The sequence below is a fragment of the Theropithecus gelada genome, chromosome 1 (assembly GCF_003255815.1).
Source record: "Theropithecus gelada isolate Dixy chromosome 1, Tgel_1.0, whole genome shotgun sequence".
Classification (NCBI taxonomy): domain Eukaryota; kingdom Metazoa; phylum Chordata; class Mammalia; order Primates; family Cercopithecidae; genus Theropithecus; species Theropithecus gelada.
The window spans coordinates 179,158,827-179,171,818 of record NC_037668.1 but is presented as its reverse complement, the minus strand read 5'-3'; the positions used below and the strand labels follow the sequence as shown (position 1 = coordinate 179,171,818).

Sequence of the window (12,992 nt, the reverse complement as noted above, 5' to 3'; positions counted from 1 at the left end):
CAGGTTGAAGCTTTATGTGGAATTATTTTTATTTTATGCAGATGTATATAGATAAAGCCTCTGGGGAACTTGATTTAAAGTTGCCAGTTTCACCCAAGAGGAAAACAAAACAACTAGTTGACTAGGGAAGTGGGTACTAGATAAGGAAAGAATGGAGAGAACATCTCATTCTCCATATTTCTTAACTGTACCGTGTTTGGACCCTTATCTTGGATATTCTTAGGACAAGAACAACAACTTAAATAAACTTTAGCTATCAGCTAAAACGTCAAAAGAAAACATAACAACATGTACAACTAAAAGTACAGCAATATTCTGTTAGAACGAATATTTCTGCCATCAATATGCCTGTGTGGAATGTTTGAAATGTGTAGATTCCAAAGATACCTCTTTGCCATAGAGTGATGTTCCAGTGAATGGCTGAGAAGGGTCACTGACTAGAAGGAGAACCTTGGGTTTGATGCGGGGTGGGGAGGGAGCCTTTAAGTCTTTCTCACCATATTTAGCCTGACTTGGTAGGCAGCGAAGGTCAAAAGTGTGTTTCAGAAGGATAGTTGTGGTTGCATTATAGAAGGTTCCTTGAGAATAAGCAACTAAGAGATTATGGTAGCAGTCTATGTGAGAGGTGGTGCTTAGTTGAATTGGGGCAATTATTTTGAATGAAATGAAGGAGTCAGATGTTAACATCATTTTAGAAGTGAAAAGCTAAAACTTAGAGACAGAGTGGAAATGTGAATTATGAAGAAAAGATAATAACTCTCATGTTTCTAGCCCAGACAGGTAGAAAAGATGACGACATTAAATAAAATAGGAAAGAAAGGGAGGAAAAATCACAAGTTTTTATTTTAGGTTTTTTTTTTTTTGGTATTAATTTTTATCTTGCATTTAGGAAAAGAATGATGAAAATAAATTTGCGTTGTAAATATTGAGTTTGAAGTATCTTCAAGGTATTTAAGGTATTTTTGAGGCATTTAAGAGTAGATTTAAGATCTCAGAATGGAGGTTGGGCTCACAGATGTAGATCAGGGAGACACTGACATTTATGTGCAAGGCAAAACTATAGGAGGGTTAAAGAAAATCCAGAATTGATTCAGAGTAACTAAACAGGATTGAACTATTTCAAAATATATTGCTTAAGAATAGATTATATGTTAACATATAATCAAGAACCTCATATTTTTCATGTTTATACTACTTTCCCCTTGTAGCCTTGAGGAAATGAAGGAATGCATTATAGCTGCCATTTAAACCTTGAAGATAATTGTGTGCCATGTGATATGATGGGTGCATATTGAGTGTTTTCAAGACTATATAAATAACTGATAATTCCTTTGCAACTTGGTTTTGACTACATGAGCAATACAGTGGTTAAAGGCCTCACTTCCTTTTGAAGAATTCTAATAAGGGATTTGTAAGGGACACAAGAAGAAAGTCCATAGTGTAGTGATGAGTTGAGGTGGAGAAAGCTAGTGAAAGATACAGAGGAACTGTTTAGAGAGGTGGGTAGGAAATCACAAAAGAATGATGTATTAGACACAAAGAAAGATAATTGCACCGAGGATGTTGCATATGTGTCAAGTAAAGTGAGAAAAAGCTCACTGAATTTGGCATTGAAGTTATGTTCGAGAGAATTACCTGTTTAGGGTAACAGAAGAAGGCAGAGGACAGTAGGTTGGAAACTTATGTAATAATGAGATTTAGAAGCAATAAGGGTAGACTATATTTATTTTTCCTAAATCTTTGATGTAGGAGAGAAAAGATCTGGAAATATTGTCAGAATTGATGAAGTTTTGTTCATTTTTCTTAGGATGCCCAATATTTGTTTATATTTATAAGTTGAGAAAAAACAGCTAAGGCCAAACTAATATTTACAGGTTAAATTTGAGTCTGGGGATTAAAAAATAAGAAATATCTGAGAGCAGTGGGATTGTGAGAAGAGTGTAAGGATCCTTTTCCTTCTAAGATAATAGAGGAAGGACTTAAGTATGAATGCATTATTAAATTATAAACATATTTTTTGAATTGTGAGATATAGGGAAGGAAAATGGAAAGACTACATCAAGTCCTCCCCTTTTGTTTTTTTCAGTGACGTGTGAGTCTGAATTGTGTCCTCAAAAGAGAAGTAGTAAGTGGGGTAGGTGACTTGAAAAAAACAGTAAATGTTTGAGCAACCATGTGGAGAATGGTGGGTGGAGGGGAAGAATAGGGATTATTATAGTTTGGCCAAGTTAGGAATTAAATGGTCACTGAAGCATGCTAAAGTGACTAATAGCAGAATATTTACTTTTCCTAATAATAACTTAGGAAACACATTTTCAATTAATTTTTTAAAATGTCTAAAGGAATGAAAAGCTGATGAGTAAACTGGGACTTGAGGGACTAAGATCTCAGAAGAGAAATAAGCCAGGCCGGGCGTGGTGGCTCATGCCTATATTCCCAGCACTTTGGCAAGCCAAGGCAGATGGATTGTTTGAGCCCAGGGGTTCGAGATCAGGCGTGGACAACACGGTAAAACCCCGTCTCTACTAAAAATCCAAAAAGTTAGCTGAGCATGATGGCGTGAACTTGTAGTCCCATCTACTTGGGGAAGAGGGCTAAGGCGTGAGGATCACCTGAAACCAGGAGGTTGAGGCTACAGTGAGATGAGATGGCACCATGGTGCCACTGTACTTCAGCCTGGGTGACAGTAAGACCCTGTCTCCAAAAAAAAACAAAAAAAAAAAATAAAAAGATAGAAAGAAATAAGCTAATATTCTGCAAGCCACATTTTCCCTCAATTCGTTAGCTGCATCTAGAGAGGTTGGAGGGGAGGGATAGGGATAAGAAGTAGCCAAGCAGTGAAGATGTCAAGAATTCAGCAGAGCTTTGCCAATCTCAAAGGACTTGGAGTATAAAGACTGGATTTTAGGACAAAATAAGTTGAATTTGAGAAGCTAAGTTCCTTGAGAGAAAGCATAGAGAAGTATGCCTGACAGCCAGCACCTTCAACGTGAGGCACTAGCCAAATTCTTGATTCATGCAGGGCAACAGCCTGAGAAGCAAACATAAAACACCTGAAAAACAGAAGAGAGTTATTGGCAGTCTCATAAGAGGAAACAAACAAACAAACAAACAAATAAGGAGATCAAAAAGACCAAATTAAAAGGGGCCGAATAAATACCCTTGACTCTAAGTTGGGAGCCTTAGAGTGGGAGTGACCAAGAGGTAGACTAACCTTATAAAGAATGAAGTCAATTTATTCTTAAAAATTTAATAGAGGATATCTGTCCTACTCTCTCTGCCTGCCAGAGAATAAAGTGGGTCATCTGTGAAGGTAGATCTGGCTCTTCCATAATTTGTCATAAAAAGGTCTGGCATTCAGTCAAAGATTGACTGAATCTTAAATATTCAGTGGCTTGCAGAATATGAGCATAACAAAAATAAGATCAAGAAAAAATAGATCCACAGTATGGGATATGGATCTGAAAATAACTAAGAGTAATATGTTCAAGAAAATAGATGCTAAGATGGAGGATTTTACTGGGAAACCAAATATATAGAAAATAATCAAATGGAAAATTTTAAACTGAAAAACACGATAAATTAAGAACTCAGTAGCTGATTTTATTGTAGTTTGAAAACAGTTAAAGAGGGAATTACTGAACTGAAAAATTGGTCAATAGAAAATATCGAGACTGAAACACAAAAGACAAATAAGGAAATAAAATATAGAATAAAAAGATAAGGAATATCTGGGGTATGATAAAAAGCACTGGGAAGAGAGCGGGAATAGGGCAAAAGTAATATTTGAAAATATAATGGCCGAGTATTTTCTGTAGCCAATAAAATATATTGAAAAGCAAAAGAACAAGAGTGGATTTCTTAACAAAACAGACAAGAACCATAAGATATTAGTTGATATCCTTGAGGTATGGAAATGAAGTAACTGCCAGTATAATCCTGAAGATGTTGAGCAAAGTTCCAGGACTTAGACTACCTGATATTACAATTTGTCTTAAAAATATTATAATTAAGACAGTTTGGTATTGGCACGGTACAGATGCAAGCTTAAATGATAGATTAATAGACTAATAGACGAACGGATGTCAGAAACAGACTCACACTTATGTGACCACTTGATTAATGCAAAGTTTATACTGCAGTGCAAGAGTTAAAGACAGTATTACCAGTAAATAATGCTGGGTCTATCGGTTACATGGGGAAAAATACTGAATCTTAACTCCTACCTCATACCTCAACCAGTTTAGTACCTGGGAAGTGAAAAGGCTGATAATCATAAAAGCTGCTCTAAGATCTCTGTGTGTAATTAGCAGTATTATTACGTCATAAATGTATCAAAGGAATGACTACATCTGAGAATAGTATTCAGAGGCATTTCTTTCAGCAAATTTTCCTTTAATTTTTGGTCTTACTGCTTCTAGTTAGGTCGTTTCTACTTTGTTGATGATTGAAGCATAACATCTGAACATCAGTCCATCACCTTAAACAGATTGCCAACTAACACACCCACACTTAATTTATTCTTGGATTTATTTTCTCTTGGCCATTTGAAAATGTATTTTATGTCTGGAGATAAATAGAAGTGAATGACTGGACTGGGCTTAATCTAGTCTATGGGCAGAGTAACTCCTTGACAGAAGACCAGTAACTTTGTTTCCTTCTCAATGTCAAAATGTTTGTAATTTTTCTGTGGGTGTTGTTACACTACTGTTCTTTAGTTCCTTGTAATATTATACATTAAGCCTCTATTGTTCAAATGTATGCATAATAATCACCTGTTCAAGTTGTCAAAATGCAGATTTCCAAGCCCATGCTGGAGAATCTGAGTGAAGGTGCTAAGGTTCTGTGTTTTTAACAGGCACTGCAGATGAGTCCGTGAAGGTCATGGTATTTCAAGGGACTATATTTGGGGAAACGCTGTTTTAAGCTCACTGTCATAATATGCTATTATGATAGATTAATGGACTAATAATATATATATAATGGACATATATAATATATAAATGGACATATTTTATATATATATATATAAAATAGCTATGTCACCATTGCTATTCAGAATGGAAATATTTTGACTACACATTTGGGAGGACTTTCCCCTTTGGGCTTTTTTTTTTTTTCCATTTATCACCTAAATTGTAACAAATTACTTGTAATCTTTATTTCAAACAAGAGGTTTAAGTTGCTACTGATGAAGGGAAAATAGGCAAATGGAGAATATTTAAAATAGAACTAGGAGTTTAGAAGCTGCCATGAGTTCATGAATCACATGATATATTACTTGGACAAAGCTGAAATGACAGATGGACCTGTTATGACTTCAGGCAGGCGCTCTTTAACTTCTGAGGTTCAGTAGTAAGTTTTACAACCCTGGAATTCTGAAGCTATTTCTGGTGCATGTAGTTTCATGTCAACTTTATGGGGAGAAAAAAGAACTGTATCCCACACCCCCGATATTTTTTGTTTGTCAAGATTTAGATAAAAGGATGAGATGTAAAAGGGGTTTTTGCCCACATATTACATCTTTGCTTCACCACCTGTTTGGCTGAAAATAATCAAGATTAGGCTGAGTTAGTGACTCAACACTCAATTGCCCTATAGGCGTTAATTCACAAAGCCATGAAATAAGTATAGTGTACAGGAAAAAACAAATTCTACATTTAACTTTTTCTTTAATTCATTTCTTGAAACTTCTCTAAAGTATTGGGCTGTGTTTACTGTCAAAGTGGGCTACCTTCCTTTTCAAATCTTCTAATTCTGTTTGCTACCATGCCAGTGATGGTTATAGATTACACAAAGAAACTGAGCTATGTTATTATTGTAATCCAACTTTAAACCAGCCTTAAACTTCTTTTTATCTTATCTACCACTGTTATAGATGTTTCTTAGCTTACAGTGATTAGAGCTGTTGCAGATTGCAAAATCAAAGTCTGCAGTTTTGGTGGTTTTCCACTGTCTAGCATCCTTTGACATCTTGTCTCTTGCTAAAGAAGCAAGAGGAGAAATTAGAAACATTGCCACTCCTGACATATATTTTAGAAAGCTGAGTTACTTTAAAAGTAAAATTAAATAATGAAAATCCAATGTGACTGCTATTAAACTGGATTCTGACTTTTTAAACAAAGTCTGTGGATGTTTTAACATATAAATATGGTGTAGGCATATTGTTTTTATGGTATTTATCATTTTGTCAGAGTTAGAATTTGTTAAACATAAGACCCATTGAGAGTCTAAAATGGCGAGAAGATGGATAGATAATGGTTTGACTCATGCTGCTTCAATTTGTCCCTTCCTTTTCCTGTCTGGTGCCTGTCAAGGAACCTCAATTGTAGCCTGCTTCATCTTGTTTGGGCCAAGAAGACCTCACCCTCCTCTTTCCCAAAGATTCAAGTAAAGATCAAGTCTGAAAAGGCAATTTCCCCACCTACAATTTGACCTTATTTGTGTGTAATAATCTGGGTGACTGAGTTACTAGTCACTGGGGTAGTGTAACTGCTTATCTTTGATTTACCTTGCCTCTAAAATTAGGCTATTAACATTTGACTCACTTCCATAATCCGATTTTTCAGTTTAGTGTTTGGCTCCCTATCAAGGCTAAACTGCTTGTGAATGAGAAGTTCCTGGCATATAGCAGGCACTCACGTATTTGTTGAATGAATGAATGATGTTTGCCATCTGCATGCTTCTGGTTCCCACGCACTCCTTGTATTCCATGTTGGTTTTCGCTTGGCTTGGTGGTTTTTTTTTTTTTCTATTACTTCTTGGAAAATGATTTTAAAAAAAAGAGCATTGGCCTTATGAGAAAAATCTGGCCCTATGAGATGATGTAGGGCTATGTTTCGTAACACATAATTTGAAGCATTAATTGAATACTTTCCTTCAAATTACATATTTTTCTTGATAATTTTCTACCAACTGCTATTCTAAATATGGAGTTTTACTTCTGATTTGTAATCCTGAGCACTGGTGATACGGTAGAAACATGGTTAAGGAAAAGAAGCAGTCACCTCCTGGTTGAAAATGTGATCATGTTACCCTATGACATGTTCTCTTCTTCTTTGGCCCGTTTCGTATTATCATCCTTCCCAGTCAATCTTTTTGTTTTCTGATTTGTATTCCCTGGTCCTGTTGAGAGGTAAAGCACTGAGTTAGAAATGACAATGAATGGCTATTCCCTTTTCTCTAAAATAGGATATCAAAAGTGTGATCAGAAGATGACCTACATCAGTGTCAGCTAGACTATTTTGTTAAAAATTGCAAGCCCTTAGTTCCACTACAGATATGCAGATAATGGGTCTTCAGGGATGAAGGTCGGGGTCTGTGTTTTTACAAGAACCCTGCACATTCATGTCACACTCTCACTTTTGCCCCACAACTCTTTACCAATGATGTGTAAGGTCTAAGCCAGAAAATTAAAGGCAGTCTCAAAGGCTGATACCTCCTTTGTAGATGCTTCCATTTTATAATAACAGCCAGCAAACATACACATGCATCTAAAGAAACTGATGGCTACATAAAGAACCAGGAGCAATACTGAACAATTAAGTGAAAGGCATTGATTATGTTTTTTGATGACCATAGTTGTTGTTGACAGAAAACATCTATTTAAAAATTTTTTTGGGGGGAAACCCAATCAATAGGTCAGAAACTATTATTTTTGCTTTTCCTTTATTTTCAATTGTTGGATCTTTTTATTTGGACCTCTGTACTTCTTCTCTCCCTGCTCCCTCCCTCACTCTTGCTCTCACCCTCTCTTTCTCTCCCTCTAATTCCAACTCCTCTTTCTATAGAATCCATACCGTACCTTATGATCTAATTTTTGTTACTGAGGAACATGATGTAATAAGAGAAATGATTGTTGTAGTCAAATGACCCAGGTTCAAGATCTTGACCTGATACTTATTAGCTATGTGGTATTCAACAGACTGCTTAACATCTCTCTGTTCCTGTTGCCTTGACACTAAAGTAAGTACTTACGTTATAGCGCTATTGTGAGGTTTAAATGAGACTAATGTGTGTAAAGTACTTCGCACAGATCCCTGTAGTCATTACTTAGTTATTTGTTGTTTTTGTTATTAATTATAATGTCCACATGGAAAAGCACCTGTTAAATGGAAAAGTCAAGTCCTTAGGTTAGGAAACCTTAAATACTGTAATTGTTGCTTTCTGTTGTTAGCTCCTCAAGATGTACAGCTGAGGAATACAAGATATTTGCCCTCAGGTTGTTTATAGTGTTGTAGGAAAAGACAAGTCTTGTAAGAAAAGACAGATAGATATATAATTTCATCCATAAAATATAGTGTGTCCAGTGCTATAAGACGTTAAAGGATTCGGTGGAATCCTGAAAAAGGAGTGACCAATATTTGCACGGTTTGGGTCACTCACTTTGTTGCTAAGTATTTATGTAATGGGAGAAAATTAAAATATTTTCTTTATTTGCAATTGTTTTGTTCTATTTCAGTGGGCACACATATCATACCCTGGTTCAAGTGGGTATTTATGTGAAACAGACAAAATTGTTACTGGCCGGGCATGGTGGCTCATGCCTATAATCCCAGCACTTTGGGAGTCCGAGGCGGGTGGATCACAAGGTCAGGAGATCGAGACCATCCTGGCCAACATGCTGAAACCCTGTCTCTACTGAATATACAAAAATTAGCCAGGCATAGTGGCATGTGCCTGTAACCCCAGTTACTTGGGAGGCTGAGGTACGAAAATTGCTTGAACCAGGAGGTGGAGGTTGCAGTGAGCTGAAATCATGCCACTGCACTCCAGCCTGGCAACAGAGCGAGTCTCAAAAAAGAAAAAATAAAAAAATTGTTACTTCCTAGAGACACCTCATTTCCATCTGAATATTGCCATAATAAATACATGTTGATTTTTAATATGAGTGCCACCCCTTAAAGTTGTTCGGTGCACAATCTGTATAATCATACAAGGCAACTCTATAGCAATAAGTGATATTCTTCTCACAATGAGTTCCATTATTTTATCTGATAAAGTAACCAGGATGATTTTTCTGACATTCACAAATATAATCTTTTTTTTTTTTAATTTCAATTTGTTTTCCTTTTTCCTTTTTAATTTTTATGAGTACATAGTAGGTGTATATATTTATGGGGTATGTGAAATGCTTTGATATAGGTATGCAGTGTAAAATAATCACATCATTGAGAATAGGGTGTCCATCCTCTGAAGCATTTTTGATTTGTTACAAATAATCCAATTACACTCTTTTGGTTATTTTTAAATGGACAATTACATTATTATTGACTATATTCACCCTGTTGTGCTATCAAATAGCAAGTCTTATTCATTTTTCTGTTGTGTGTGTGTGTGGTTTTTTTTTGTATCTATTAACCATCCCCACCTCCCCTCCAGCCGTCTACTACTCCTCCCAGTCTCTGGTAATCATCTTTCTGCCCTGTCCATGGGTTCAATTGTTTTGATTCTTAGATCCCACAAATAAGTGAGAATATGTGATGTTTGTCTTTCTGTGCCTGGCTTACTTCACTTAAGATAATGACTTCCAGTTCCATCCATGCAAATGACAAGATCTCATTCTTCTTTATAGCTGAGTAACACTCCATTGTGTATCTGTAACACATTTTCTTTATCCATTCATCTGTTGATGGACACTTACGGTGCTTCTAAATCTTAGCTATTGTATATAGTGCTGCAATAAACACAGGAGTACAGATATTTCCCCAATAAACTGATTCCTTGCTCTTGAGAATATACTCAGCAGTGGGATTGCTTGATCATGTGGTAGTTCTATTTTTAGGTTTTTGAGGAACCTCCAAATTATTCTACATAGTGGTTGTACTAATTTACATTCCCACCAACATTTTACAAAAGATCCCTTTCCTCCACATCCTTGCTAGCATTTGTTATTGCCTGAATATAAGCCATTTTAACTGGGTGAGATGAGATCTCATCATAATTTTGATTTGCATTTCTCTGATGATCAATGATGTTGAGCACTTTTCATATGCCTGTTTCCCATTTGTATGTCTTCTTTGGAGAACTGCCTGTTCAAATCATTTGCTCGTTTTGTTGGATAGATTATTAGATGTTTTTCTACAGAGTTTTTGAGCTCCTTATATACTCTGGTTATTAATTCCCTGTCAGATGGGTAGTTTGCAAATATTTTCTCCCATTCTTTGGGTTGTCTCTTCATTTTGTTGATACTTTTTTCCTTTGGCTGCAAAAAAGCTTTTTAATTTGATGTGATCCCATTTGCCCATTTTTGCTTTGATTGTCTGTACCTATGTGGTATTGCTCAATAAATTTTTGCCCAGACTGTTTTCCTGGAGATTTTCCCCCATGTTTTCTTGTTGTAGTTTTATAGTTTGAGGTCTTACATTTAAATTTTTAATCCATTTTTATTTGATTATTGTATATGGCAAGAGATAGGAGTGTAGCTTCATTCTCCTGCATATGGAGATCCAGTTTTCCCAGAACCATTTATTGAAGAGACTGTTTTTCCCCAATGTATGTTCTTGGCACCTTTGTCAAAAATGAGTTCACTGTAGGTCTGTGAATTTGTCTCTACTTTTAAACCCATGATCTTGTCACTGTCACAGTCCTGGGTGAAGGTCATGCTGGCATTAGCTGGGTGACATTGTTATCATCCTGTAGTAGCTTGACTGAGATGTTGACTGCTGTGAACCTGTCCTCTCTAGATGGATGGAGGAATTCTGAATAAATCACTTAATAAACAATTCTCTCTCACAAGACTATTATGAAGGACAGCGACATATGTAAAAATATCACCCTATGATGTTTTTCTATTATGTGTATATTATCTTGTCTCAGACATTTAAATACATCACTACAGATTCATTGAAAATAAACTGACAGCATATATTAATAAAAACATTAGGAACTATGAATCACTTTTCTATCTCCTTCTTGTTTGTGTTTACTATCTGTAGTTGATACTCCAGATCCCTATGTGGAACTTTTTATCTCTACAACCCCTGACAGCAGGAAGAGAACAAGACACTTCAATAATGATATAAACCCTGTGTGGAATGAGACCTTTGAATTTATTCTGGATCCTAATCAGGAAAATGTTTTGGAGGTAAGTGAACCATTTGGATGCTGTTAGATGGTTGTGATTCATGTTGAGAGACATGCTTGAGTTTGTTCTTTTACTGCCTTCTTGTTCCTATTAGCTATGGCTGGAGTTAGCCTGGGCAGCTTGGTAGATTAGAATCTAAATGGTGTCTGTCAAATAATATGAGTGTCTATCAGGACATACAGGAGTTAGGTAGGGTTGGGAAAACTGCCCTCCTCCCCACGTGCTTTGGAGAAAACATATTTTCTGCTGTAAAGGGGAGAATCCCAGTATAACAGAATAAAAATTTTTTAAATTACCTTTTTGAAAAGTGAAAATTAATTTTTCCCAAAATATTTGTATTGACTTTCTACATTAGTATCTTACTCATATTCCAAAGTAGAGAAGAGATAAAGTTTAATTTTTGAAAACATGATAACTGAATAAATCAATCAGGAAAATGTGAAAATTATTATCTTATAGCAAACACAGTACTCAGAAGGAAAAGATTGGCTGGGTACTGTGGCTCATGCCACAGCATTTTCAGAGCACCGAGGCAGGCAGATCATTTTAAGTCAGGAGCTTGAGACCAGCCTGGCCAACATGGCAAGACCCTGTCTCTATTAAAAGTACAAAAAATTGCTGGATGTGGTGGCACTTGCCTGTAATCCGAGCTACTCAGGAGGCTGAGGCAGGAGATTTTCTTGAATTTGGGAGGTGGAAGTTGCAGTGAGCCGAGATCCCGCCACTGCACTCCAGCCTGGTGAATGAGACCCTGTCTCAAAAAGAAAAAAAAAAGAAAAAGATAAAAGTATTGTTACCAATTAAATATTGAGATCTTCAAATGACTGTTAAATGTCATTGGAGAGCTTCATTTTTTAAATTGTGGTGGAAATTATAGATGTTATTTCCAAAGATCCATGGGAAATTTTATTTTTGTGCTCTACATTTTACTCTATAGATTACGTTAATGGATGCCAATTATGTCATGGATGAAACTCTAGGGACCGCAACATTTCCTGTATCTTCAATGAAGGTGGGAGAGAAGAAAGAAGTTCCTTTTATTTTCAACCAAGTAAGTAACACTGCAGAATTATATTCCAACCTTAGGTTAGATAAAGTCTATTGATTCTGGGAAGTTGGGTTTAACACTTGGAAAATTGTATTTATTTGTTTTTAGAATGTTTGCTTTTTAAAGAGAAAATTTTGTTTTTCTTTTTACTTTTTGTCCTAATTTTAAAAATTATTCTGACATCTATAAACTTTGGTTGAGGTATTATATCAAACACTACTGAGGCTTTAATCTCCTTTGTGGCTCCAAATGATGACTTTGGGATTCAGCAATGCCTTTGGACTCCATTGGCAGATTTAATACAAAAAATTGGGGAGGATAAAAAAAGATGCAAAATCTGAGAGGAATGGTGGGATGTGGAGAGAAAGAGAGACAGAGAGAGAGAGAGAGAGACAGAGAGAGAGAGAGAGAGACAGAGAGAGAGAGATAACAAGTAAACTCAATGAAAAATGTTAGAAAATTCAAACTATTCCAAAACCACGTTTAGCAATAAATCTCTCTGGGGGAATAATTTCCGTCTCAGAGAATCCTCAAGTAAGTAGGGACAAAGCAGCGAAAGGCCAGAAGGAATGATGGGAGGTTATTGTTATTTTTGACTTTCTGGGTTTGCTGCATTTCTGAAATTTTGATAGTTTATTTTGGAATAATGAAACCTTAGGGAAATTATTTCATACAGAATAAACTCATTGGATTTTGAATTCTATATGAAACTAATTTAGTAGTTTATAGTAAGAAATGTAAACAACTGGTGGGCCTGTATGTGTAAGGCTGGTTAACATACTAATTTCTTGTTGTTGGGAGAGACCATGTGTTTCTGCACATCTTTAGAATGAGTTTCCAAGTACCTCCACTCACCTC

General features: G+C 36.0%; 1 protein-coding gene across 2 annotated transcripts in view; it reads left to right on the top strand.

Moving 5' to 3' along the window:
- PLA2G4A (phospholipase A2 group IVA) overlaps positions 1–12,992 on the top strand; it is a 154,455-nt gene that overhangs the window by 51,700 nt on the left and 89,763 nt on the right. For both annotated transcript variants that reach the window (XM_025370665.1, XM_025370654.1), the window contains exons 4-5: positions 10,938–11,086; positions 12,024–12,137. In XM_025370665.1, coding sequence (XP_025226450.1) covers positions 10,938–11,086; positions 12,024–12,137 — 263 coding nt within the window. The remainder of the gene's footprint in view (positions 1–10,937; positions 11,087–12,023; positions 12,138–12,992) is intronic.